Source organism: Alosa pseudoharengus, unplaced genomic scaffold (genome assembly GCF_046254945.1).
Source record: "Alosa pseudoharengus isolate Yale_2024_CS ecotype anadromous, Long Island Sound unplaced genomic scaffold, YU_APseudo_1.1 YU_APseudo_1.1_scf_5, whole genome shotgun sequence".
Classification (NCBI taxonomy): domain Eukaryota; kingdom Metazoa; phylum Chordata; class Actinopteri; order Clupeiformes; family Clupeidae; genus Alosa; species Alosa pseudoharengus.
The window spans coordinates 28,723,962-28,750,432 of record NW_027468837.1 but is presented as its reverse complement, the minus strand read 5'-3'; the positions used below and the strand labels follow the sequence as shown (position 1 = coordinate 28,750,432).

Here is a 26,471-nt window from a genome sequence, read left to right as displayed (position 1 = left end):
AATAGCAGTACATGGGATAAACAGTCCCATGATAGGAAGAAAGCCATAGGCTCCCTTGTTTGGAAGGGTGTTTTATAATGTTCAGGAGCAAATTGATAACCTTCGGGCAATGACCTTCTGGCAAAAGTGTGGCTCTTACTTAAATAAGTATGCTTAAATAAGTAGGGCCTGCTCCAACATAGGAATTTATACAAGAAAGTATTTATTATTTTCATAAATGTCTATCATTACAGAGGAGATATGCAAGTTATTAAGACATGATTAGGACTACAGTACAGTGAAATGCTTGCACCATCAGTAATTAATAATTTTTAAAGACATATACCACAGAAATCTAATATATGGGTGTAATTTATTCAGTCATGGCTCAGTTCCATTTGAAAATGTGGGTCAAACTGACGAGTTAAGTATATAAGTATAAGTATATATACTCTTTTGATCCTGTGAGGGGAATTTGGTCTCTGCATTTTACCCAATCCGTGAATTAGTGAAACACTCAGCACACAGTGAACACACAGTGAGGTGAAGCACACACTAATCTCGATGCCTGCTACAGGGGAGCAGTGAGGGGTTAGGTGCCTTGCTCAAGGGCACTTCAGCCGTGGATGTGGGCATGGGAGAGCAGTGCTCAACCACTTCCCCCGCCCACATTTTCTCCTACTGGTCGGGGATCGAACCGGCAACCCTTCGGTTACAAGCCCGAAGCCCTAACCAGCAGGCCACGGCTGCCCCCACTTTCCCACTTGAGCAGTTCCCACTTGCTCTCACAGGTGTGTGTGTGTGTGTGTGTGTGTGTGTGTGTGTGTGTGTGTGTGTGTGTGTGTGTGTGTGTGTGTGTGTGTGTGTGTGTGTGTGTGTGTGTGTGTGTGTGTGTGTGTGTGTGTGTGTGTGTGTGTGTGTGTGTGTGTGTGTGTGTGTGTGTGTGTGTGTGTGTGTGTGTGTGTGTGAGTGAGTGAGTTAGTGAGTGAGAGAACAAGGAAAGTGCAAGCGTGACTGTGTGACTGTGTGACTGTGTGTGTGTGTGTGTGTGTGTGTGTGTGTGTGTGTGTGTGTGTGTGTGTGTGTGTGTGTGTGTGAGTGTGTGACAGCGAGTGAGAGAGAGAGAGAGGGAGAACAAGGAAAGTGCAAGCGTGACACCTCATTTTCCCTTAACTGCAGATAATAATGATGATGCATGCATACCAAAACTTGACAAGCTTGATACAGATGAAAATAAAACAACTCTCACAGATGATGATGATGATGATGATGATGAGTTGTACATAAGACCAAGACATAGATACACTGTAGATAATAGAGCTGGCTTGTCCCAAAGAGCCACTGTCCGGCAGGGCTTTCATCAGGAAGTCATGAAGAGAAGGCCAACCTTACAGAGGAGGTCAAACAGCCTTCAGCCCTCACCACAGCAACATCAGAGGGCTACGTATACAGTCTACTTCAATGACCATGGTAGTAAAATCAGGGGGCCAAGGAGAAGAGGTAAAACAGTCTGCTTCCATCACCATGGTAACCTCAGAGGGCAGAGGAAAAGAGGTAAAACAGCCCACTTCCGTCACCATGGTAGCACTCACACATTCCTGAGAGAAGAGCAGAGCTACTTTGAGTAAAAAGGGTGAGGAGAGATTTAGTCTTTCGATCTCTACGTTCCGTTTGAGCTTATTCAGAAAAGTCACTGTGCTTTCTATGCGGCTTGAGGAGGAAATTGGTCCCTTTCAGAGCATCAGAGATTGTTTCAACTGATTCAGTCGGGGAGTCAAAAAACCACACCTTATCATTCCTGCTAACTGTTAATATAACTGCTCTCCTCAGTCCTCCTTAGAGGTGGATCCCGCATGCTGATTGGCCGGGCTGTCCCCGTGGGCGTGTCTCACGGGCGTCGGTGTCCTCCCGCGATGCTCCTCCAGCAGGCTGGCGGCGGCGAGCCTCATGTGGTCGTCGGCACTCCGCAGGGCCTTGATCTCGCCGCTGTGGAAGACCCAGAGCAGGGTGGCGAGCAGCAGCAGGCAGAAGCACAGCGCCCCCAGCAGGCAGAAGGAGCCGCGCGGGAAGGGCTGCGTGGCGGCCGCTGACGCCGGGAGGAGCCAAGGCACCAGCGCCATGGCCAGCTCCAGCAGCAGCAGCGCCAGGCCCATTGCACCCGTCCGCGCTGCCCTGTGACGCTGGCGCTCGGCGCAGTGCACCCCCACCTTCACCTCCGTACGCGCCTCCGTCACCAGGTCCACCAGCTCCGCCAGCTTACCTGCCACGGGTGGAGAAACGCCACTCTTAAAACACTACACATGTCAACACAGGACAATAATGATTAGGCATACAGCTCTTAACGTTCAACTTTTTTACAAACTATTTAGTCTAGTCGCTTCCAATCAATACACACCAGTATACAATATGCAGATAAAGTACATCAGATAAACTACACTACAAAACTACTACAACAAACAAAGCAAACAATGACCTATGACCTATGGACTAAAGCATATGATTTGTTGAGCTGCTTGAGTGGCTGTGTGATGTGCTGTTATGATACACATGCTGGATAAATTATGTCTGTGTACTTTAATATATAGATAGATAGAGTCTTTATTGTCCCATAGGGATAATCATTTCCACACATTTTCAATTTCATGTTCCATAGCACAAACTTCACATATAAACACATTTAAAATGTAACACATATGTCCCATTCACCCATGTGACATATCTCATCCAAACATCAGACATACACATACATCCCATCATACATCACCCATGTGACATATATCCCATCCACACTAGCACACAATATATATAATATTTAATATGATGTGATGTTCATATACACTGTAGTTTAAACTGCAAGTATGTCTGTGCAAACAGTTTAGCTGGTTGAACATATGTTTATGTTTATGGTTCTTAGCAAACACTTTTGTCCAAAGGGACTTAAAAAAAATAACAATAAACACTGCATTATTGTTACAGAATAGTTTGGTTAACATATGCAGTTCTTCAGTGAGCTGTGTATTTCCTGAGTGAGTGAGTGACTGGAGGAGTACCTGTGTTCTCCTCGCTGCTCTCTGGCTCCCTCTTCTGTCTGTTGGGGTCAGTGGGCACCAGCAAGAGCTGGGCACTCAGGGCCTCATGGTCCGACAGGGGAATGGCCTGACCTGGACACGATCCCTGGGTGATGCTAAGCGACTCACACTTCACCTCCACACACTTGGATCCCTGAACAATAACAACAACAACAACAGCAACAACAACCATTTTATTGGCATTTAGAAACACTTTGAAATGATAAAACACCTTCGATGTGCAACCTGAACCTGACGGAAATGAAGTATAACACTTCATTCACATACACATTTCAACACTAAAGTACGTACCTAATCGTGATTTTTGTGTACTGTTAAACCCCTACTTCATAAAAAAAGTATTTTCCCCAAGCCTCAACTTTCATCTCTCCCATTTCTGTTGCTTGTACACAACCCTGCCAGTAGAGATCGCACAGTGTGCACAAAGGGTGTCGATGTATACAGTACCCTCCAGAATTATTGGCACCCCATGCTAAAGTTGACTAAACTCTGGTATAAAAAATAATCTGTTAGTGATTTATTGTAATCTCACAATGAAAACAAATAGGAAAAATCCAACCTTGAAGGGAAGCAAATTTGTTTTGAGAAAAAGGAAAATATCATAAAGAAATAAATATCTTTAACAAAAACACGTTGCTCACAATTATTGCCACCCCTGCTTATAATTAACCTGACCCTAGCCAGATGAATTTCGCTCCGCCTAGCTCCACTCATCCATCTGGAACCGATCCATTGAAGTGTTGCTTCAGAAGGCTGGGCCTAATCAAAAAATGCTTGCATATGATTGAATAAGCCACTTGTCCGTCATCTATTGACGTGCTACTTCAACCACTCACATCGAAGCCAACCCGTGACGCTGATAACAGTCTCACAGTCGCTTCTACGCTATGTCACATCTATGAAACTCCCGCCCTGCGTCCTGATTGGCTGTACCATAAAATCGGTTGCAGAAATCACTCTCAATGGAAGAGGTCCCAGATGGATGTGAGTGAAGCTAGGCGGAGCTAAGCGGAACGAAATTCATCTGGCTAGGGTCAGGTTAACTTAAAATACCTTCTTAAGCCTCCCTTTCCCAATAAAACAGCTTGTAATATTCACCTATGACACCCCATACAGTTGGAGAATACAAAGCAAGAGATTTACGACTGTTGGTCTTTACAAAATCTCCCCAGATCGTCCAGATTCCTAGGTCCACACTTGTGCATTCTCCTCTTGACTCACGCCACTGTTTTTCTATGGAGTTTAAATCAGGGGACTGAGATGGCAATGGCCAAAGCTTGATTTTGCGTTCAGTAAACCATATTTGTTTTGATCTGGACGTTTGTTGTGGTTCATTGACCTGATGAATTATCCAATCATGACCAACGTTTAGTATCTTGGCAGAGATTGACAGATTTCCTTTAAAAATGTTCAGGTTTTTCATGTTGTTCGTGATACCATGCACCTTAATTAGATTCCCAAGGCCTTTGGGAATAAAAACAGCCCCACAATAGCGCAGCCTCTCCACCATAATTCTCATTAGGTATGGGGTTCTTTTCAGTATAGTCATTCTTCTATGTACGCCAAACACACCTAAAGTGTTCCTAGCCAAAGAGCGCAAATTTCATGTCATCTGACACCACTCTTCCAGACAAAGTCACAGTACCATTCAGTAACTCCTGCCGTTTATATTGGTAATTAAATGACTGGACAGGCGTTTACCCAGCATGCCCTCTAAATAAGCTATTAGCAGTCAGGTCACTTTTGAAGATTGTTTGGGGGACTTGGTGACCCCAAGATGACACCTTTGTCTGTAACTCTCCAATATTGGTCCTTATGGAATTTTTTGCCTATCTTACCATCCTCCATACTGTACATGGGGGCAAGATAATCATGGGTCTTTGTCCAAGCATGTTTGTTAGATTTCCAGTTCATTAGAACCTTTTAATCATTGTTTTAACTGTAAATATAGGCATTTTCAACAAAATACCTTTTTAATAGACATTCACTGACTTACAAATGTCAACACACTTTCTTTTTATCTAAATTTAGTGTATTCTCTTGTCTTTCTGATGTTGAAAAAGGACAAGAGGATTTAGCCTCTGTGTCACTTTATTTTCATACCTTAGTGAAAAACAAAGTAATGAACTACCTCTGAAAGTTCACAGACACTCTGATTAACTTAACAAAGTTGAAATTAGATAGGGAAATGCTTCTGTTTTGTATGTAAGATTTTCTAGGGGTGCCAATGATTGCGAGCAACGTGTTTTCATTAAAAATATTTATTTCTTTATAAGATTTTCTTTTTTCTCAGAATACATTTTCTTCCCTTCAAGGGTGGACTTTTCCTTGTTGTTTTCATTGTGAGAGTACAATGAATCATCAAAAAATTATTTTTTATGCCTGTTTTTAGTCAACATTACCAAAAGTGCCAATAATTCTGGAGTGTACTGTATATTATGTATGTGTTGCTTCTGAACTCTCCTCACAAACTCACCCTGAAGAGAATGTAGTCGATACGGATGCCCTCCTCAAAGGGACCCAGCTCTTTTGCACAGACGTAGGGGTTCTTGGCTATAAGAGTCAGCCCATTCTCACACCCCTGCAACAATGATACATACAATAACATGACAACAATTCACATTTCTATTCATCAATAATCTAACATGCAGGTCTTTCCAAATCGACTTTCAGCACAGCACAGGAAGGCAGTTTATCAGCATGTGTACTTCCTTAGTGACAAAACAACGCCCATAATGTGGTCAGCATATTTTCCTACCAGCTAAACTGAAAAAAAAAATGTTATCAAATGTTGCTATATTATGATTATGCTATACTTATACTATACCCACGCTGTTAATCAAATGTTATTACACTTTCTGTGTGATACTGTAAAACAAAAAATCATGACAACTTACTGGCCAACTTTTAACTGTCAGCTTCGTGGTAATCTCACATCTCATATCTTAACAGACAAGTTGTGAAAACAAGTTCTCTGTCATCTCCTGTTGCTGCGTGCCACCTGGGTGGAAACTCACGTCAAACGCGCCCGTCTCTGTGTAGCTGTCCCTCAGGCCCGTGTAGGCCCGCACCAGACGGCAGCCCAGGTCCTGGGGGTGCGTGTTCAAGTCCCCGCCCACGATGACCAGGTCGGCCCCTCTGGACGTGTGCCTGGGGACACAAGCACAGCTAAGCCCAAGCCCAAATCCAGTGCTCATGTAGATTTGTATTTGCATGGTTTATTGCAGATGATGATGACACTTTTAGTTCCCCAAGACTGACCAACAGTACTGTACAGTACCTGTGAGTCCTAACTGGACTAGACTTGGTTTGGACTGTTGATATGATATTATATATATATATATATATATATATATATATATATATATATATATATACAGTATAAATATATTTATAGTATATATATATATATAATATGATTATGATAGTTATGTTGTAGAGAGCTCTAAGGTTGTAGGGCTAGAGTCCTCCTGACTGAAAATATGGAATGAAATGTGTGATGGGGCAGTTATATGATTGGGCTTGACTGCACTGTTAATGTGATACAAATGTCATGACGTCATGGTGACCATTGCTATGGTTTCCATCCATACCGGATGAACTGCTGCAGCTCCCAGGCCTGAACGACTCGATGAGGCAGATAGATGTCCCTCTCCCTACAGTATTCTGCGTGGAACTGCAGGGAGAAAGGAGTGCAGAGAGTCTGTCAAGTCTGTCTCTCTGTCTGTCTCTCTCTCTCTCTCACACACCACACCTTATAATATACTGATGTCTACACACAAAATCAACTATGCTTTCTGGCTCATTCTGACATCATCCCACACACCTATTGTATTACTCACACACTTACTCTCGCTCTCTCTCTCTCAGACACACACACACACACACACACTCACATGCGTGACGTAGACATGGGCCATCAGCCCATTGATCTTCATCTGTACCATTCCCACAGCCTTCCCTCCGAACCAGTCTCCTTGGTGGATCTAATAACACACACACACACACTAACATAATTACAATCTTGTATTATGAATATCACAAAACTGACCTTAATCTTCAACGCTCAGTTGGATCGATGTACATTGAATCTTTGCAGATTTGTGTGTTTATTGAGGTTCTACGTGAAGAGGACTATTCCTGTACACTAGGTCACTCACCATGTAAGGGTATCCATTCACAGAAAAACGGTAGAAAAAGACATCAAGGATTCGGTGTCTGGAGAAAACGGCGAGTCCACTGCCTATAACTCCACTGCAAACATCAAATATACAGTAAGCATGTGTTCAAATATAAGCAGTGTTTTTCTGCCTTAAAACACATCAAATAAGCCGTTGAGACAGTATTTTTCGTTGATCAATCACTACAGAGCTTGGCCCGGTATATAGCCCCAAATCGCAAACAGTGGATTAGCTAGGGGTGGTGAGCCAAACACATCCCAAATAGCATTTTTTAACCAGTAATATTGTTCAAAACAGCACCAAACCAACAACCTAGTTAGCGAACCCGGAGTTTTTTACAGAAGACTGTTAAGAACACTTACCAACTGTCCCCCTACGAGAGGATGAGATATTAATAACACAGTATGTCAATGAGTTTATCGGTCTTCAAATACTCTCATCATTGCAGCATCAGTGAAGTGCATATGTGATAAAACAGTACAATTTATTCAACACAAGTGTGAGAACAAGGCGTGGAAAAACAGCCTGAAATCTGATACCATCTAAGGCTGTGTGTGCAATCCCCACACGTGACCCCATGGAGCAGAGCCTTGTTCCTGTTGTATGGTAGCTGGTCACTTCTTCTTTCGGCCTGTTTAGCACTCTGCCCTACAGCGCCAGCACCAGCAGTGATAACAGGGAGGTTTTGCCACAGCGCTGTTACCCTTATTCTGTTATGCTGTCAGGGGTTCAGCACCAGCAGTGATAACAGGGAGGTTTTGCCACAGCGCTGTTACCCTTATACTGTTATGCTCTCAGGGGTTCAGCACCAGCAGTGATAACAGGGAGGTTTTGCCACAGCGCTGTTACCCTTATACTGTTATGCTCTCAGGGGTTCAGCACCAGCAGTGATAACAGGGAGGTTTTGCCACAGCGCTGTTACCCTTATACTGTTATGCTCTCAGGGGTTCATCACCAGCAGTGATAACAGGGAGGTTTTGCCATAGCGCTGTTACCCTTATACTGTTATGCTCTCAGGGGTTCAGGCCTGGACCAACATTACATTAAAAAAAACTATAACACAAGGAAATAACTTGCACTGCACTGTCTATATCAGCGTTTCTCGAACTGTGGGAGACATGCCAGGTGGGGCGCGAACTGACATGAAAAACAGGAGTTTTTTTATTTATTTTTTTATCTGTAGCCTGGGCCCAGGTAGCACCTGATGCGCAATGGACGCACTGTGTTATTCACAGGGAAGCGCTCGTGTCAAGGCAGCTTAGTTAGTCCCGACCTACATGAGATTTTGAACGTTGTTGTGAGAGTGGTGAATTTCATCAAAACCCGGCCCTTAAAAGCCCGTCTATTCTCCACACTTTGCGAAGAGATGGTAGCTGACCAAAAGGCTGTACTTTTTCACAGCGAGGCAAGGTGGCTTTCCCGAGGTAAAGTGCTGTCGCGCGTGTTTGAGCTCCGAGTCGCCTCTTCTTGGAGGAAGAGCGCATGTTTGAATCTGCAGGCACGTTCACTAATGAACATTTCTTGACGAAGCTGGCCTATCTTAGCGATATATTTGATATATCTTAGCGATACATTTGAGTTAAATGTCCAGTTACAAGGCAAAGACAAGCACCTACCTCACCTAGCAAATAAGATTACTGCATTCACCAAAAAAACTTGAGTATGGGACAGGCGCCTCGATCGCGACAGTATTATGCCTTTGAGATTTCTGAGTGAAATCGCTGAAACGTCTGATTGGGAGGCACTCTTGTGATCCCATGTATTAAACAGTAGGCCTACATCACATCCCTGCAAAGTTTATTTCAAAAATATTTCCCAACCAGCAGTGCTCAGTATGACTGGATTATAGATCCATTTAATGCAGCATGTTGGTATTTCATTGAATATATTGTACAATGCTGAAAAATGGCCTATGCTTCCTAATATGTTGCCGGAAAACAGAAATATGTGTGTTATGTATTTATTAGGGGTCCGAGCAGCGTAGCTGCAGGAACCCTATTGTTTCTGTACCGTTCATTTTTTGGCCAAAATTCTGTAAAAATCATACTGCAGCCTAAACCGTAACTCCAAAACTCTTGAAATTTTCAGGTATGGTTACCAGTACCCCCCTCTACCCATAACCCAAAATTTGGGGTACTGCACCCAAAGGTGGCGCTATTGAAAAAAAAAGTTAATTATGCTTATTTCTCCTTACCAGATTCACCTAGACTCAAAATTCTTTCAGAATATTAATCTCTAAACTCAGATGCATCTTTTTGGCCCTGGTCTTATGGTCTACAAATGTTTACTTTTTCCACAATTTCATGGAAAAGCCAAACATTATAAAAAGTTTCACACTCTTCAAAAATAATCGAATCTTCACCAAAATTCTCACAGACAATGTTTAGACCAAGCCTCACAAAAGTTATCGCTCAGAATTTTGATATTTTGTTCCATTTCAGAGATATAGGCCAATAAAGTTAGACCACTTAGGCCTTTTTTCCTAGATCACCTATATTCCTATAAACCGTAAGTCCTAGAAACTTGACATTTTCAAGTATTGTTACCAGTACCCCCCACTACCCATAACCCAAATTTGGGGTACTGCACCCAAAGGTGGCGCTTATGTCAAAAACGCTTATTTCTCCTTACCAGATTCACCTAGACTCAAAATTCTTTCATCATATTAATCTCTACATTCAGATGCATCTTTTTCACCCTGGTCTTATGCTCTAAAAATGTTTACTTTTGCCACAATTTCAGAGAAAAGCCAAACATCATAAAAAGTTTCACAGGCTTCAAAAATTATCAAATCTTCACCAAAATTCTCACAGACAATGTTTAGACAAAGCCTCACAAAAGTTATCAAAAGAATTTGGATACGTTGTTCCATTTCAGAGATATAGGCCAATAAAGTTCGACCACTCAGCCCATTTCTCCTATATCACCTATATTCCTATATGAGTATTTTTTTTTTCTTGGATAACAACCATACAACCATCATTAGGTGGATACCATTAACAGTGCACATTTTCAGATATGTACTCTTTTTTATAAAGCCCTTAATTCTATTGTCAAATGTATGCTAGGAATTTTTTTGATGTTGTGTGTTTGCCAACACACATTTTCACCATTTGAATGTGACTGCTCAATGTGTATGATTGTCAGTGGCTGAGTGGGATAATGCCTAGTGCTGGTGTTTGTTAGGTTGAGAGTTCGAATCCTGCTAGAGCTTTAGGCTCAAGATGCACATGCTATTGGTTATTGAAGATTCACACTATTGAACAGCACCTGAATGACATCAGACAATTAACATTCACACTCATTAGTTGCCAAGAATCAGAATGCCGACACACTCTATGACATATAGGGGAACTTCTTTGTTTACTATTTTTCCATCATCATTAAGTCTATCATATTTATATTTCATCCATTACTGTTCTTCCCTATAAATGTCTAATTGCCACAGAATATCCAAAAGTTTTCAGGTGTACTCTTTCAGGAAAGCCCTTCATTTTATTGTCAAATGTATACTTGGAGTTTTTCTTGTGTGTTTACCAACACATATTTTCACCATTTGAATGTGACTGCTGAATGTGTATGATTGTCAGTGGCAGAGTGGGATAATGCCTAGTGCTGGTGTTTGTTAGGTTGAGAGTTCGAATCCTGCTAGAGCTTTAGGCTCAAGATGCACATGCTATTGGTTATTGAAGATTCACACTATTGAACAGCACCTGAATGACATCAGACAATTAACATTCACACTCATTAGTTGCCAAGAATCAGAATGCCGACACACTCTATGACATATAGGGGAACTTCATTGTTTACTATTTTTCCTTCATCATTAAGTCTATCATATTTATATTTCATCCATTACTGTTCTTCTCTATAAATGTCTATTTGCCCCAGAATATCCAAAAGTTTTCAGGTGTACTCTTTCAGGAAAGCCCTTCATTTTATTGTCAAATGTGTACTTGGAGTTTTTCTTGTGTGTTTACCAACACACATTTCCACCATTTGAATGTGACTGCTGAATGTGTATGATTGTCAGTGGCAGAGTGGGATAATGCCTAGTGCTGGTGTTTGTTAGGTTGAGAGTTCGAATCCTGCTAGAGCTTTAGGCTCAAGATGCACATGCTATTGGTTATTGAAGATTCACACTATTGAACAGCACCTGAATGACATCAGACAATTAACATTCACACTCATTAGTTGCCAAGAATCAGAATGCCGACACACTCTATGACATATAGGGGAACTTCTTTGTTTACTATTTTTCCTTCATCATTAAGTCTATCATATTTATATTTCATCCATTACTGTTCTTCTCTATAAATGTCTATTTGCCCCAGAATATCCAAAAGTTTTCAGGTGTATTTTTTCAGGAAAGCCCTTCATTTTATTGTCAAATATATACTTGGAGTTTTTCTTGTGTGTTTACCAACACATATTTTCACCATGTGAATGTGACTACCCAATATGTAGGATTGTCAGTGGCTCAGTGGGATAATGCCTAGTGCTGGTGTTTGTTAGGTTGAGGGTTCGAATCCCCGGTAGTGCTTTAGGCTCTAGCTCGAATACTATTGGTTATTGAAGATTCACACCATTGAACAGCACCTGAATGACATCAGGCAATCAACATTCACACTCATCAGTTGCCAAGAATCAGAATGCCGAGACACTCTATGACATATAGGGGAACTTCTTTGTTTACTATTTTTCCATCATCATTAAGTCTATCATATTTATATTTCATCCATTACTGTTCTTCCCTATAAATGTCTAATTGCCACAGAATATCCAAAAGTTTTCAGGTGTACTCTTTCAGGAAAGCCCTTCATTTTATTGTCAAATGTATACTTGGAGTTTTTCTTGTGTGTTTACCAACACATATTTTCACCATTTGAATGTGACTGCTGAATGTGTATGATTGTCAGTGGCAGAGTGGGATAATGCCTAGTGCTGGTGTTTGTTAGGTTGAGAGTTCAAATCCTGCTAGAGCTTTAGGCTCAAGATGCACATGCTATTGGTTATTGAAGATTCACACTATTGAACAGCACCTGAATGACATCAGACAATTAACATTCACACTCATTAGTTGCCAAGAATCAGAATGCCGACACACTCTATGACATATAGGGGAACTTCATTGTTTACTATTTTTCCTTCATCATTAAGTCTATCATATTTATATTTCATCCATTACTGTTCTTCTCTATAAATGTCTATTTGCCCCAGAATATCCAAAAGTTTTCAGGTGTACTCTTTCAGGAAAGCCCTTCATTTTATTGTCAAATGTGTACTTGGAGTTTTTCTTGTGTGTTTACCAACACACATTTTCACCATTTGAATGTGACTGCTGAATGTGTATGATTGTCAGTGGCAGAGTGGGATAATGCCTAGTGCTGGTGTTTGTTAGGTTGAGAGTTCGAATCCTGCTAGAGCTTTAGGCTCAAGATGCACATGCTATTGGTTATTGAAGATTCACACTATTGAACAGCACCTGAATGACATCAGACAATTAACATTCACACTCATTAGTTGCCAAGAATCAGAATGCCGACACACTCTATGACATATAGGGGAACTTCTTTGTTTACTATTTTTCCTTCATCATTAAGTCTATCATATTTATATTTCATCCATTACTGTTCTTCTCTATAAATGTCTATTTGCCCCAGAATATCCAAAAGTTTTCAGGTGTATTTTTTCAGGAAAGCCCTTCATTTTATTGTCAAATATATACTTGGAGTTTTTCTTGTGTGTTTACCAACACATATTTTCACCATGTGAATGTGACTACCCAATATGTAGGATTGTCAGTGGCTCAGTGGGATAATGCCTAGTGCTGGTGTTTGTTAGGTTGAGGGTTCGAATCCCCGGTAGTGCTTTAGGCTCTAGCTCGAATACTATTGGTTATTGAAGATTCACACCATTGAACAGCACCTGAATGACATCAGGCAATCAACATTCACACTCATCAGTTGCCAAGAATCAGAATGCCGAGACACTCTATGACATTCAGGGGAACTTCTTTGTTCACTATTTTTCCTTCATCATTAAGTCTATCATATTTATATTTAATCTATTAGTGTTCATCTCTACAAATGTCTAATCGCCCCTCCATGCTTGGAGTTTTTCTTGTGTGTTTACCAATACACATTTTCACCATGTGAATGTGACTGGCCAACATGTAGGATTGACAGTGGCTCAGTGGGATAATGCCTTGTACTGGTGATCCTTAGGTTGAGAGTTCAAATCCCACTTGAAGCATTAGTGGGTTGTGGATGTTAGCATACTACAATAGAATGCTGTTGGGTTGTGGAGGATAACACACTATAACATTACAGCTACTTGTCAATATGGACTTGTAGTGCAAGGCAAGTATTACTGTATAATTATAAGCTGTAGCCTATAATTATTTGTTATTCTTATAATATTTGTCATTTCTTATACATATTTAGTCGGCTCTTCCACTTGACAGAACAACTCTATATCGGTTAAGGATGTCACGCATGAAACAATGCTGCAGAAACATGAAAATACGACTTTGAGTTTAGTAGGCTATAATTTTCAGTTCCTGTTTATCTATTGCACAATGGGTAATAATTTAAAGGAATCATGTTGCAGTCTTGTAAATAGTGACCCTGCAAGATCCCTAGTCATTGCAAAATCATAGTCTGTGACTTAAAACTCTACTACTTGTCTTTAGATGTGAGAGGGTCTGAGACTGTAGTCTTTCAAAAATCTTTTCCAAATCTTTGCAAATCTTTCCAAAGTTTACCCGCTGGGAAACCCTGTAGCTCCGGAGCAGGGGCTCAGACCAGGATAAATTGTTTGCTCGCCCTCAGTTCGCTCTTTTGTTCATCTCAACCCAGCACTCCAGTGTGTCCTGCTCTGTGTGCGTCTTTGAGTTAACGTAAGTCATCACTTTAATCACCCTCACTATGACTTTTGTGATGTTTATCAGTTTGTAGAGTAGCTCTGCCATCATGTGTAAAGTTAAGGTCTTTGTTTGTTGGTTTGGTGTGTTGGAGTCCCATGTGAGAGATGATTAGGTGATGTTGGTTGACTTGGGATGTCAAGTATTGTTTAGTTGTACCTTATATAGCCTTATGATTTCAGTTTATTGTTCAAATGTCAATTGGTTTGTTTGTGAGTTGGGATCTGTACTGATTTACCCCATTTCACTGATTACTCCATTTTCTGTTTGTTTCCTCTTTGATGCAGCACACATACAAGTAAAGAACAAAAGAACAGATGAATTGAAACTCAAATAAAGTTAACTTGTGTTGCACCGAAACCTGCCATCTTCGTGTCATCACTCCATACCATTGAGCCTTCTGAGTCACACCATTGAACAGCACCTGAATGACATCAGGCAATTAACATTCACACTCATTACACACTGCTGGTGTTTGTTAGGTTGAGAGTTCGAATCCTGCTAAAGCTTGAAGCTCAAGATGCACATGCTATTGGTTATTGAAGATTGACACCATTGAACAGCACCTGAATGACATCAGGCAATTAACATTCACACTCATTAGTTGCCAAGAATCAGAATGCCGACACACTCTATGACATATAGGGGAACTTCTTTGTTTACTATTTTTCCTTCATCATTAAGTCTATCATATTTATATTTCATCCATTACTGTTCTTCTCAATAAATGTCTAATTGCCCCAGAATATCCAAAAGTTTTCAGGTGTACTCTTTCAGGAAAGCCCTTCATTTTATTGTCAAATGTATACTTGGAGTTTTTCTTGTGTGTTTACCAACACACATTTTCACCATGTGAATGTGACTGCCTAATATGTCGGATTGTTAGTGGCTCAGAGGGATAATGCCTAGTGCTGGTGTTTGTTAGGTTGAGAGTTCGAATCCTGCTAGAGCTTTAGGCTCAAGATGCACATGCTATTGGTTATTGAAGAGTCACACCATTGAACTGCACCTGAATGACATCAGGCAATCAACATTCACACTCATTAGTTGCCAAGAATCAGAATGCCGACACACTCGAAGACATATAGGGGAACTTCTTTGTTTACTATTTTTCCTTCATCATTAAGTCTATCATATTTATATTTCATCCATTACTGTTCTTCTCTACAAATGTCTAATTGTCCCAGAATTTCCAAACGTTTTCAGGTGTTCTCTTTCAGGAAAGCCCTTAATTTTATTGTCAAATGTATACTTGGAGTTTTTCTTGTGTGTTTACCAATACACATTTTCACCATGTGAATGTGACTGGCAAAGATGTAGGATTGACAGTGGCTTAGTGGGATAATGCCTTGTACTGGTCAACTTTTATGTTGAGTGTTCAAATCCCACCTGAAGCATTAGTGTTAAAATACTGTTGGGTTGTGGAGGTTAGCATACTAGAATAGAATGCTGCTGGGTTGTGGAGGTTAGCACACTATAACATTACAGCATTACAGCTACTTGTCAATATGGACTTGTAGTGCAAGGCAAGTTTAACTGTATAATTATACGCCGTTTATCTTATTGACTCCAACACAGAACCCACCACCACAAATACAATTCAATTCTGTGGGAAACACTGCCTTCCATTATCAAACCCTTCATCTTATCCACAACAAATAAATAGTCCTGTAGAATCAAGTATTGTTAGAATACTGTTGGGTTGTGGAGGTTAGCACACTATAATGTTACAGCACAGGGTAATCCTAATTTTATGCATCAAATTTATTCCAATCCAACTCAAAAGTTTTGAACGACACAAAGTGAAGGTTTTATCCAGATCAAAACCAAGAATAGATTATGTGATCTAACCCAATTTCAGGATCCTTGTTTCCCTTTGAACAACCCATTTTCAAGATTTGATCCAATCCGATAGCTGAAATCCGGTAACTGAAATCCGATAACCGAAATCCGATCACGTTTCTTTTGAACAATTGTGCCCAAACAATCAAAGCATATGTAAAACTAAAAAGCTATGCCATCATGTTTGTTTTGCTCGGACCCCGTAAATCACCGCTTGCGGTTATATTTTATTATTATATCTGCAGCACCAGCTGATTTTAACTATTTAGAACTTGTCATTATTTCAATAAATTTGACAATTTTTAGCTTGACCTACCACTTTCTTAGAGCGATGAGGGACAGGTGGGGCTCGAGAATGCCCCCTTGATCAAAATGGGGAATGAAAGAAAAAGTTTGAGAACCACTGGTCTATATCAACATTTTTGCACTTAAACCACCTTCTCGATATCAAAACTGTGGCTTGTGTTTGGGGTGCACTTGAAATTATTTCTAGAACTGGACATGAAAACCTGCCACTTCACCACCACAGTCTGGCTTTCTATTAACTGGCCTGCCTTTCAATTAGACCAATGTATACTGGATGCAATTATACAGTATTTCAGCATTCATTAACATTTTGCAGGAGATGAGCAACCTACCTTTTGAAGTTATAGGAATGTGGATGAGTACTGGAGAGGGTCTTCTTCAGATAGAGGAAATCCTTCTCACTCCACACCTGCAACAGTTACAACTATCAGTAATCTACCACACACACAGAGACACAGACACACACACAGACACACACACACACACACACACACACACACACACACACACACACACACACACACACACACACACACACACACACACACACACCACTACTACAACATCAGACGTAATGGTGATCGAATAGAGATTGGTCTACAAACGGATTCTACCTAACACTTCAGATGGGAAGAACAGAGATACTGTGTAACTTTTTGGCCCTCTGTGTGCCAGTCTTTCCTGACTCCCGTTAAGAACAGAGTTATAAACATGCAACAAATGCATGGCACGTGAGTAGAAAAATCCGAAAGTATGCATGGCTGAAATGCCACTGAGTGACTGGGTGTCAATGACTTTAAATGATGGTGATCATTTACAGTCTTGAGACATTAACTATATAAAGTCCATTGGAGCCCAGTCCACCTGTGGCAGCGCCCATCTTAACAGCTGCTCCACTAGCAACCAGACACCAGCCCTGGTCTCGGGCGTGGAACAGATGACAGAGCTGAGGGTCCGCACTGACAGCTCCCCATCAGAGCCAAACACTGAGGCACTCTGGGATACTTCTACTGCTATTCTTTGACATGCAGTGCATGATGGGAATGGAAGTGTGGGTCTATGGAAGTGTGGTTGCCCCTCTACTGACAGGTGTGGATGTCAACAGAGATTTTGACGCCTCTCAAGAGCCCTGCCCTGCCATTCCGTGGCAATGCAACACATCCGAGATTCTGACGCCTCTAAAGAGCCCTGCCATTCCGTGGCAATGCAACACATCGGAGAGGTGGGATCAAAGCCTGAGGGAAAAGAGTACAAGGTGGGCATTTTTACACCGACAGAAAACCCGTTCTTGAACCGGTTCTATTCAGAATTCTTTGAACCTTGGTGCTATCTAGTTAACCAGTCCACATTTCCACCAGTTTTAAACCAAACCAAGGGTGCGTCATCAACAATGGGTGTTGCATGCCAAACAAAATTTAATGACATGCATGAACGGGAGAATGATATGACAGTTGTCCCGTAAAATGGCAGAAATTAGCTGTGTAAAATGCTAGTTAACGTCTGCAGTGTAGTGCTAGTTGACTAGTTTTGTTTACTTATGGCAACAGTTGAATAAGGACGAAAACTCATGCTTTCAGCTTTCTACATATCTTTATGCACAAGTAATTTACACTACTAGCTTAAATAACATGGACGGTGGCACAGTCCAAAAAACGTGAGGCGTCTTCCAATCCACTCATATATTTACAGGTCTTCACAGAAAAAATTACCCAAGGCTACAGTTCTTAAAGTGAAAGGCACCCAGTTCGACTTACACCAGCAATACAATTTAATGATGACTTTAAAGGTAAGTGTAATTTTACAAAAGTCAATATGAAACACCTATTACAAAATATTTTGAGCTTACTAGTAATTATGCAAATCACAAAATACTATTAACCCTTAGAATCCTAAGCTGTTTTTAGGGCATTTTCACTACCTTTATTCATAAAGATTTTTTCTGGTCATTGTAAGTGCCACACACACATATTATATATTGTTTTTTTCGGGAGTGTCTAGGCTATCCAGATCTGCCATCATTTCGTGTATTAATACTAGCATTGATTTTATTTTGATTTTTAAAGAATTAAAATCTAAAAAGTGTATTATAAAAATTCTTATATTTCGACATGTATCTCACCACAGCAAGCTCACAGCTCTACATGCATTTCATGTGTGTGTAGGGCAGACTGTCCTGAATCGGGCAATATAATTGCCATGTTGGAGGGATACTCTGGGGCTGAGCAATTTACAGAAATATGTGCTGTGTGATTTACGGAAATAAATGCCATTTTTTATTTAGTGATGAAAAATTACCTTTCTGCGCTCCATATCTGTGACACGAACTGATCTGACCTGACTTGACCCGAGGTTGCGTGTTAGCCTGCGTGCCTATGTGTATGCAGTCATAATAATTCTCAACTTTTTACTGCATTGCCATGAACAAAGTAAAGGCAAAAAAGGTGTTTATTTGTTGAACAAATTGGGATGCAATGTGAGCCTTGAATTGGATGCCATGCAGGAATTTGCTGGGATCTCAAAACCGGAATATGAACATGCTTTGCCATAGAGAAACATATGATAGCGTTGGATTATAAACATGCTTTGCCACAAGAACAGACAAAAACGTGGGGTAAGTCCAGCTATATGAAGTTATTATTTTGCTGTCACTTCGTCTGTTTTATAACCCAGAAGGATGTACTTGGTATCAAATTATAGCTCTGAGTCTCCTCTTTCATCTGACATGCTGTATGTATGATGCTACAGTATGCGATCACGGGTCCGCGAGTAATTCAAATGAGAGTAATGGGTGTGCAGCGTTAGTTTGTACATGACGTTATTATTTTGCGGTCACTTCGTCTGTTTTTATAAGCCAGAAGGATCGATGAACATGGTATCAATGGATAGCCCTGTACCCCCTCTTTCATCTGATATGCTTGCCATATCGATGCAATCACGGGTTCGCGAGTAATTCAAACGAGAGCAATGGGTGCGCAGGTGAACGCAGAGAAGTATAGACTGTAAATATGATGCAATTTGATTTAATTTCATGATTTTTTTTCATTTTCATACTTGATCGTACAGACAAGTGTGTAGTCTCTTTGGAAAGCCCCACTTCTGCTCTGTCATGCAATACAGGTTTAATCTCGCTGCGATGAACAGTTCCGGAGCAATGTAACAGAGAAGAAAGGGTGTGTTTTTTGACGCACTTTGCGTCAATCGGGTTCTAAGGGTTAATAATCAAAATATCAACCCCAAGTAATATATAGTGTCCCACTCCCTGGTTCTAAGAGAGGGTGTCATGAGACGGGATGGCAGAAAGGGGTAGTGTTGGTGTTGGTGTTAGTGGTGGTGGTGGTGGGGGGAGGGTGGGGATTGGGGGGTTACGCAGGGACGTGTGTGTGAGTGTGTGTGTGTATTCTTGTGTGTGTGTGTGTGTGTGTGTGTGTGTGTGTGTATTCTTGCGTGTGTGTGTGTGTGTGTGAAGGAGGTGGGGAGGTCTGCTGTAGATTGGTGTTGAGTGCTTCTGCTTGGTGTGAGGGCATAAGGGGTCTATTTTAATGAGGGGAGTATGTTAAGTAGCACTAAGATATGTGCGTGTGTGTGCGTGTGTGTGTGTGTATGTGCGTGTGTGTGTGTGTGTGTGTGTTTACATTCCTCACCTCCTGTAGAAGGACAATGTCGTGGTTCTCTCTGCTCAGCTTATCTCCAATCATGACCATGCGCTCCTCACGGTTCTTACTGACATAACGGAGGCCCCTAGAGGAAACACACGCACGCACACACACACACACACACGCACACACACACACACACACACACACACACACACACACACACACACACACACACACACACACACACACACACACACATCAGTGCTAACTGCACAGATCCCTCCTTTTTTCCACATAAGCAATCACCCTCTGGACACTGATGAAAACACACTCATTAATGACTCTTAATGGCTCTTTTTTCTCACACAAATAAAACACACGTGTGCACCCTGGCGAAACTAGGACAAGTGGACAGGCACATACAGTCCTGGTGAGAAATGTGATGCCCCTGATAACACTGATGAACACTCACCAACAGTTGAGGGAGAAGATCCGCAGAGGCACAGACTCGTTGGTAGCCATGGTGACCGGTCAAGCTGGAGTTGGCTTGGCAACCCACCCTACAGAGTAGCGACTGGTGCAGCTGTGGAAACAAAAAAAACCTCATCAGGAAACATAAGCAAGAAACAAGCAAACTGATACCGATTTGCTTCATTAACTTACAGGCAGCCACACATGACACCAAGAGATTTCTGTGCATAGAATGTGCCTGCATTTTATTAGACACAAACAGTCAACACCAACCACACAAACCAACTGTGTCCTTTTATTTGAGATGATACTGACATACGTGTCATACCCAAACTTGCCCAAATGGCAGCCATTGGAGACCCACCACTGCATGCCCAACAAATAACTGTGACTTGTGCTGAGTGAGGTAGGAGGGACGCCATGGTTAGAGGAACTGTTGGGAGCTGATTGTTCGATTTTGTGGGAAGAGTCAAGGGTTTTGTGAATATAGTTTGAAATTCAGGTTTTGTGTAGGTTTGAGAAAACCTACAAGTACAACACACACAGTTCATCGGGTCTTCGATCCCCTCCACTCTCAAAACAACACAATCCTTGGCCTGTAGGGCACTCCAAACCCCAGGGGTGACAGGTGGTGCTGACAAACCCAGAGATGCTACTATGGCGACCGCATAGGCTACACAACCCTAACTGGCCTCCCTGAAGAGGGAGAAAGGGTGGATCCGACAAGTTGCGTTCACTTAGATGAGTATGGTGGATTAAGGTTTTACATGTTGCAAGTCTTTACCGCGTCTATATGCTTCTATTTTAGGCACTTGTCTTGGATATCATTTTTAACGTTCATGCGATGTTGAAAGTGGTTTTGGGGGAAACAAATGATCATACAGAGCATGTTGGTGCTGAGTTTGGCACAGTTTGTGAATAACTGTACCAAATAAGTGATGCCTTCATTATGTGTTGGAGGGGGTTAATTAAATAAAGCATAAATGTGTTTAAAAGTCTTTCGAATAAAAACAGCCCTAGTTAAAATTTAACTACAGACACGCCCTGCAATGCAATGAAGAGTGACTACGCAAATCTGAAGTGATACAAGTACCGCCGATGTTTAATGTGTGACGTTGAACCATAGGCTACTTCTGCATGGCTCTGCAAGGCTACGCGCTTTCGCAAATTGTTAATAGGGAGTCAAAACTGCCACTAAAATAGGCTACAGTTATCATTGGCACACACACATCCCTGATTCCATAAAGTGTTGAGTGTTGATAAACGTTAAACTAGCCTGAATACACAGTCAGAATAAACTGCTGACCAGTGCTGACCATCAGTTAAGTTACAAGCAAGTTAAGACAGTCTTACCTTAAACAGTTGGTCTTCTGTAGTTAGCTGCCTTAGCTAACAAGCTCCGTTAAAGTCACAAGTTCCGAAAGTCCATAAAGCGAACCAATGTCACCAACGACTCCAGACATAAAACTATTAACGACGTTTTGGTGGTTTATGGTCCCGCGCGTGTCAGTCCTTCACGTTCTTGTCATTGAATGGGAACCTAAAAAACTCTTCCTCATTTTAGCCATGCAGACAATCTGTGACGAAGCAACAGACTGCAATGAATAGTCTACTGGGATTTGTAGTCAAAATGTATGTAGGCACTAATATGACCTCCGCTCAGTCACATCTCCGCAAAACCAAATCAAAGCTTGTCAATTTCTCTCCATCTCGTACTCCATCCCCTACTCTTGCAACTCAGTTGTGTGTGTGTGTGTGTGTGTGTGTGATTTTTTTTTGCCTCTCTGCATCCTCCACATTGTGGGTGGGGACAAGATATGTCTTGGTCCAAGCATGTTTGTCACATTTCCAGTTGATTATAACCTTTGAATTATTGTTTTAACTGTAAATATAGGCTTTTTCATTCTCAGAATACATTTTCTTCCTTATAGGATTTTCCCTCATTGTGAGATTTCAATAAATCACCAAAAGATTATTTTTTATAGGCTCTACCTGTTTTTGTCAACTTTACCAAAGGTGCAATAATTCTGGAGGGTAGGCCTAGAGCTGGCACTTGCTTTGTATTTGCTGTAGGCCTGCTTAGGCCTATTTGCTTTGCCACTCAGCCAGTGTTGGGGTCCTTAGGCTACTAAAACCATGTATTAGGCTACACATTACTCGTTACTGTAAAAAATGTAATCCCTTACTTCTTAGGCTACTCTCTAAGTAACACGTTACATTTTGCGTTAGCCTGCTGCTTTTAAATGTTTCTGGATGCTGTTATTTATATTGTCCCCTTTTATTTATTATTTATTTTTTACGTAGGATATGAAACATTTGGTAGCATAATAGTCTATTACACTAACCCAGGCCCAGGGGCCCATGGGGTCATGGAATCATTGCCTCAATGTCAACAAATCAGGATGTAGGTTATTAATCTGATTGAATTTAGTATTGGCCATCCCCAAAATACACCAGAATACCCCCCCCCCCCTCCATATGCGGTCATCGCCTGACTCTCAATCAGGGTTGACATGTCCTGGCTTTCTATGAGGGTTGACAGGCATGAGGCACAGTGAATGAATCTCCCTTTCCAGCCACCTCGTCAGCGCCCTCGTCATTAGTGACCAATGGTGAGTCAAAGCTGCAAAGGATATACTGTAGTGTGATGAATATAGAAAATCAGGATTTTGGAAGCAAATGCAGGTATAACAGGTGATCCTTGATTTTATCCTCATCCAAGACTACTGGAATGTCCTCACACACACACACACACATATAGATGGACCCAATTACAATACCCTGCCCTATTATTGTGTCTCACTGGACCCCTTTGCATTTATATGAAAATCATATGCCATTTGACTATTTGGATATTATTACCTTCAACAGTAGTTATATTAGGCCAGAGACTTTCTAATGAGGAGACAAAGCCCTTCTGCGGCCAAAAAATCGACAAATGATTATTGTGCCAATGTGGTGTGTTGTGAATACATCGTGCCAATCATGTGCCGCTGGAGCAAGGTTGGTGTTGTGAAGCCTTGTGCACGTGCAGTTCTGCCCAAAATAGATGCCCGATAAGTGCCCAAAATGCGTTGCAATATGGCCGCCGAATGGAGGGACTTGCCTAAAAGGACTTTGATTAGGCTACATGTCTAGCGGTAACAATATTTTCCTCTTAAATGAGTTCCTGTGAGTCAGTACATTCTCTGAAGAGAAATGGCCCATGATGAACCATGAACCTTTTATTGAAAGATTATACATGTCATTACGATTATATTATACACACCCCTCACTTTGAATGTAACAGAATATACAAGATCACAATGCACAGTTGGTAACCAAGGCCACAAGGAACCAAAATCTGAAAAAAAGACAAACAAACCAATACAAACAAATAAACAAAAAAAACACCCACACCATTTAGATACAACATATTTAAAAAATAAACACAGTTTTCAAAGGAAGCAAACAGCATCCATCGAAAGTCAAGGAACAAGCACAAATATATAATAATAATATTATTAATAATAATAACAATAATAATACAAAAAACAAGAGCCAGTAAAAATAGCTACACAAGGCAGCAGTCATTTAAAGCTTTTCTGAGTTCTGAGTTTTATCAAAATGGTGCTGTGAAGTCATATGCCTATTCACCTGGAGTTGAAGTCCATGCCACACGGCTTGCTACAATACGTTCATGTTACCATTCATGTCTGTTGCTGTACATCTGTGTTGGATGCCAGAATAGTGGCTGGATGTTTTTCCACAAACATCTGCCCTACTGTTTCAAAAGCTCTGGTGCATACGCTTTGGGATAGTCTCATGAGAAGAATAGTGAAAACAGTGCAGAGATTTCTGTTTTGTTGTTTGTATTTACAACACAACGTTATTTTTAAGCCTTTGGTTGCTTGTTCTAGATACATCACATATTAACTTTGGTAGAAAAGCTCTTCTGTTGCTTGATATCACTCCAAAGGAATTTCAGTTATTCCACTCCTCAATAAACACTGATAAACTGTACAAACATCTTGGTGAAATACTTTTTACGATAGGCCCAAAACCAGTGTCAAAACATTATTTGTGACATTAACAAAAAAATGAATATTAGACATTGTTAGGCCAATTCAATGTACACACATAGTCTGCAGATTCTCAGATGTAATACACCATCACCTTGACTAACATGTCCAAGTACATTCAATAAAATTCACAGTGGTTTGGCTCTCTCCACCATAGTCACAAAACTAACCATTTGCCAACTTATACTTCCAACAAAACCAGTGATTCACTCCCTCTCATTAACACGGCATGACTGTCACTCTCAGTGATTGGTGCTTGGTTCCATAAGGGCCACTTCAGGTTCAAGTCAAACAACCTCTTAAGGCTGGAGAACATGTGTCAGTATCCTGCAGAGCGCATTCTTAATTATTATTTATAAAATATTATCATTTTTGTATTAATATTATTCTTCTCTAAAAGGGGATGCCCTGAGAGTTGGAGTCGTCAGTTATCCTTGCCGTTTTTAAGTACTCAACACAGAACAAAAGACTTATTTAAACATACACATCCAACAACAAAATTATCCTCGACATACGACCAAATTTACACACACACCACAAATAGCAAAAAACCCATAAAAATTCCAAAAAGTAGAGAAGTACCATTCCGGATACTTGTGGTGTGTCCATGGAAGGAGGGAAGAATGGAGTGGGCTTATGAAATCAAATAAAACAAAAATAAAGAATTTGAATTAAAAAAACGTGCCATCTTTATAACACGCTTGTTCACATATTGGACTGAGTGGTGATTTTTAAGGGCCAGAAGGTCACGGTTTTAAAAGTTTCCTCTCTTACTCAGATACTGATGACTTTGTTTATGTCCAGTTCAGCTTGGCTCTCTTTCTCAGCTTTCAAAATCTCATGGCTTTCATCAACTCAAGTTTTGTTACTCTCACACACACCCACTCAGTTAAACAGTGTCTTTTCCACTCTAGACAAAAGAAAGGATATGTTTGCTAAGCCTGACACTGAAGTGTACACATTCTTGCAAGCACAATGCTCAGTCCACACAGTCACTAATTCACAGGGTGCAGCCTAATTCATCTGGTTTGTCAGTCTGTGAGAAAGGCTGAGGCCCTAGTGCTTTTGTTTTGGGATCAGACAGGCCTCATAGGCCCTGATGTTCAAGCAAAAGTCATACTGACGTCCAAGCAAAAGTCAGACTGAGCAGAAGAAAGGCAACTATGAAAAGGATAACGTGTAACAGACGTCAGAGCACCAACAAATGATTAGTTGATGTTTGAATACAGGCCCTGCGGATGGTTGAATCTAGTATTGCTTCATTTCAAGGTTAAAATAGATACCAGGTCCCTTGCATCACATCTGTTTCCCATCATCTTCTTTGACCTCTCAGTGATGCATATGTGCCTGTGATAGTGAAGACGTGTACTTGAGTAGAGGTCGAGGATGCTGAGGCACTTTGCTGCGTCCAGATGCGGCTGTAGTGTTGAGTGTTCAGATGCCTAAAGGGGTGTAGTGTGTGACCCCTCAGTCCTCTCTCTCTCCACCCGTGCATATGAAGTGAGGTAGTCGAAAGGCACTTCAGAACGGCGACTCAGCGAAGTCGAAAGGCACTTCAGAACGGCGACTTAGCGAAAGTCATCACTGGACAGAGGCTTCTGTCTGTTTACATTATTACTCAAAAAAGAACAAAAAAAACATATGCCATTTTGATTATCACTATTTTTTAAATACTAAACTGTGTGTAAACCTTTAGTTATACCCTAGCCCATGATCTACACATGCTTCAAGCTCTACAGCACGTGTTGCTTATGAGGGAGAGAAATTCTTGCCTTTGTAGAGAAATAATGAACATTCTTAACCATCATGAAACTCGCACTTTCAGTACCCTCAGAAATCAAAACAAAATATCTGTATTGATAAGAAACAAAACCAACTTGACCCATTTTGTCTTTTAAGCATTTAAATAGATGTGTTGTTAAAAACAAAAAAATGAAAGCCTAAACTTAGGCTTAAATCCTTTCCTCTTGACTTGAAGCGTCATACATGTTATCCTATTGTACAATGTTCTTTGAGGAGAT

General features: G+C 40.9%; 2 protein-coding genes across 6 annotated transcripts in view; both read right to left on the bottom strand.

Moving 5' to 3' along the window:
- Positions 1 to 179: 179 nt before the first annotated feature.
- smpd2b (sphingomyelin phosphodiesterase 2b) lies at positions 180 to 21,934 on the bottom strand. Its single transcript, XM_076268428.1, has 11 exons — positions 21,743 to 21,934; positions 20,391 to 20,501; positions 19,964 to 20,060; positions 16,655 to 16,731; positions 7,229 to 7,322; positions 6,965 to 7,054; positions 6,662 to 6,744; positions 6,086 to 6,218; positions 5,545 to 5,649; positions 3,030 to 3,201; positions 180 to 2,239 (listed from the first exon to the last, which is right to left on the bottom strand). Exons 2-11 carry the CDS (start codon positions 20,438 to 20,440, stop codon positions 1,806 to 1,808), a joined length of 1,335 nt encoding a protein of 444 aa, XP_076124543.1. The 5' UTR covers positions 20,441 to 20,501; positions 21,743 to 21,934; the 3' UTR covers positions 180 to 1,805.
- A 1,639-nt stretch (positions 21,935 to 23,573) lies between these two features.
- tead3b (TEA domain family member 3 b) overlaps positions 23,574 to 26,471 on the bottom strand; it is a 53,805-nt gene continuing 50,907 nt past the window's right edge. For all 5 annotated transcript variants that reach the window (XM_076268928.1, XM_076268931.1, XM_076268930.1 and 2 more), the window contains one exon: positions 23,574 to 26,471. This exon is cut by the window's right edge and continues 255 nt beyond it. The gene's annotated coding sequence lies outside the window, so the exon portion shown is untranslated.

What these genes read in the sequence shown, in the direction of transcription:
- smpd2b (XM_076268428.1), bottom strand. Translation starts at nt 20,440, where the DNA reads ATGGCTACCAACGAGTCTGTGCCTCTGCGGATCTTCTCCCTCAACTGT. An exon ending in TGAATGGATACCCTTACATG is followed by an intron (nt 7,055 to 7,228) that starts GTGAGTGACCTA and finishes GTGTGTTATTAG; the next exon opens with ATCCACCAAGGAGACTGGTT. An exon ending in GAGCAGCGAGGAGAACACAG is followed by an intron (nt 2,240 to 3,029) that starts GTACTCCTCCAG and finishes CACCCGTGGCAG; the next exon opens with GTAAGCTGGCGGAGCTGGTG.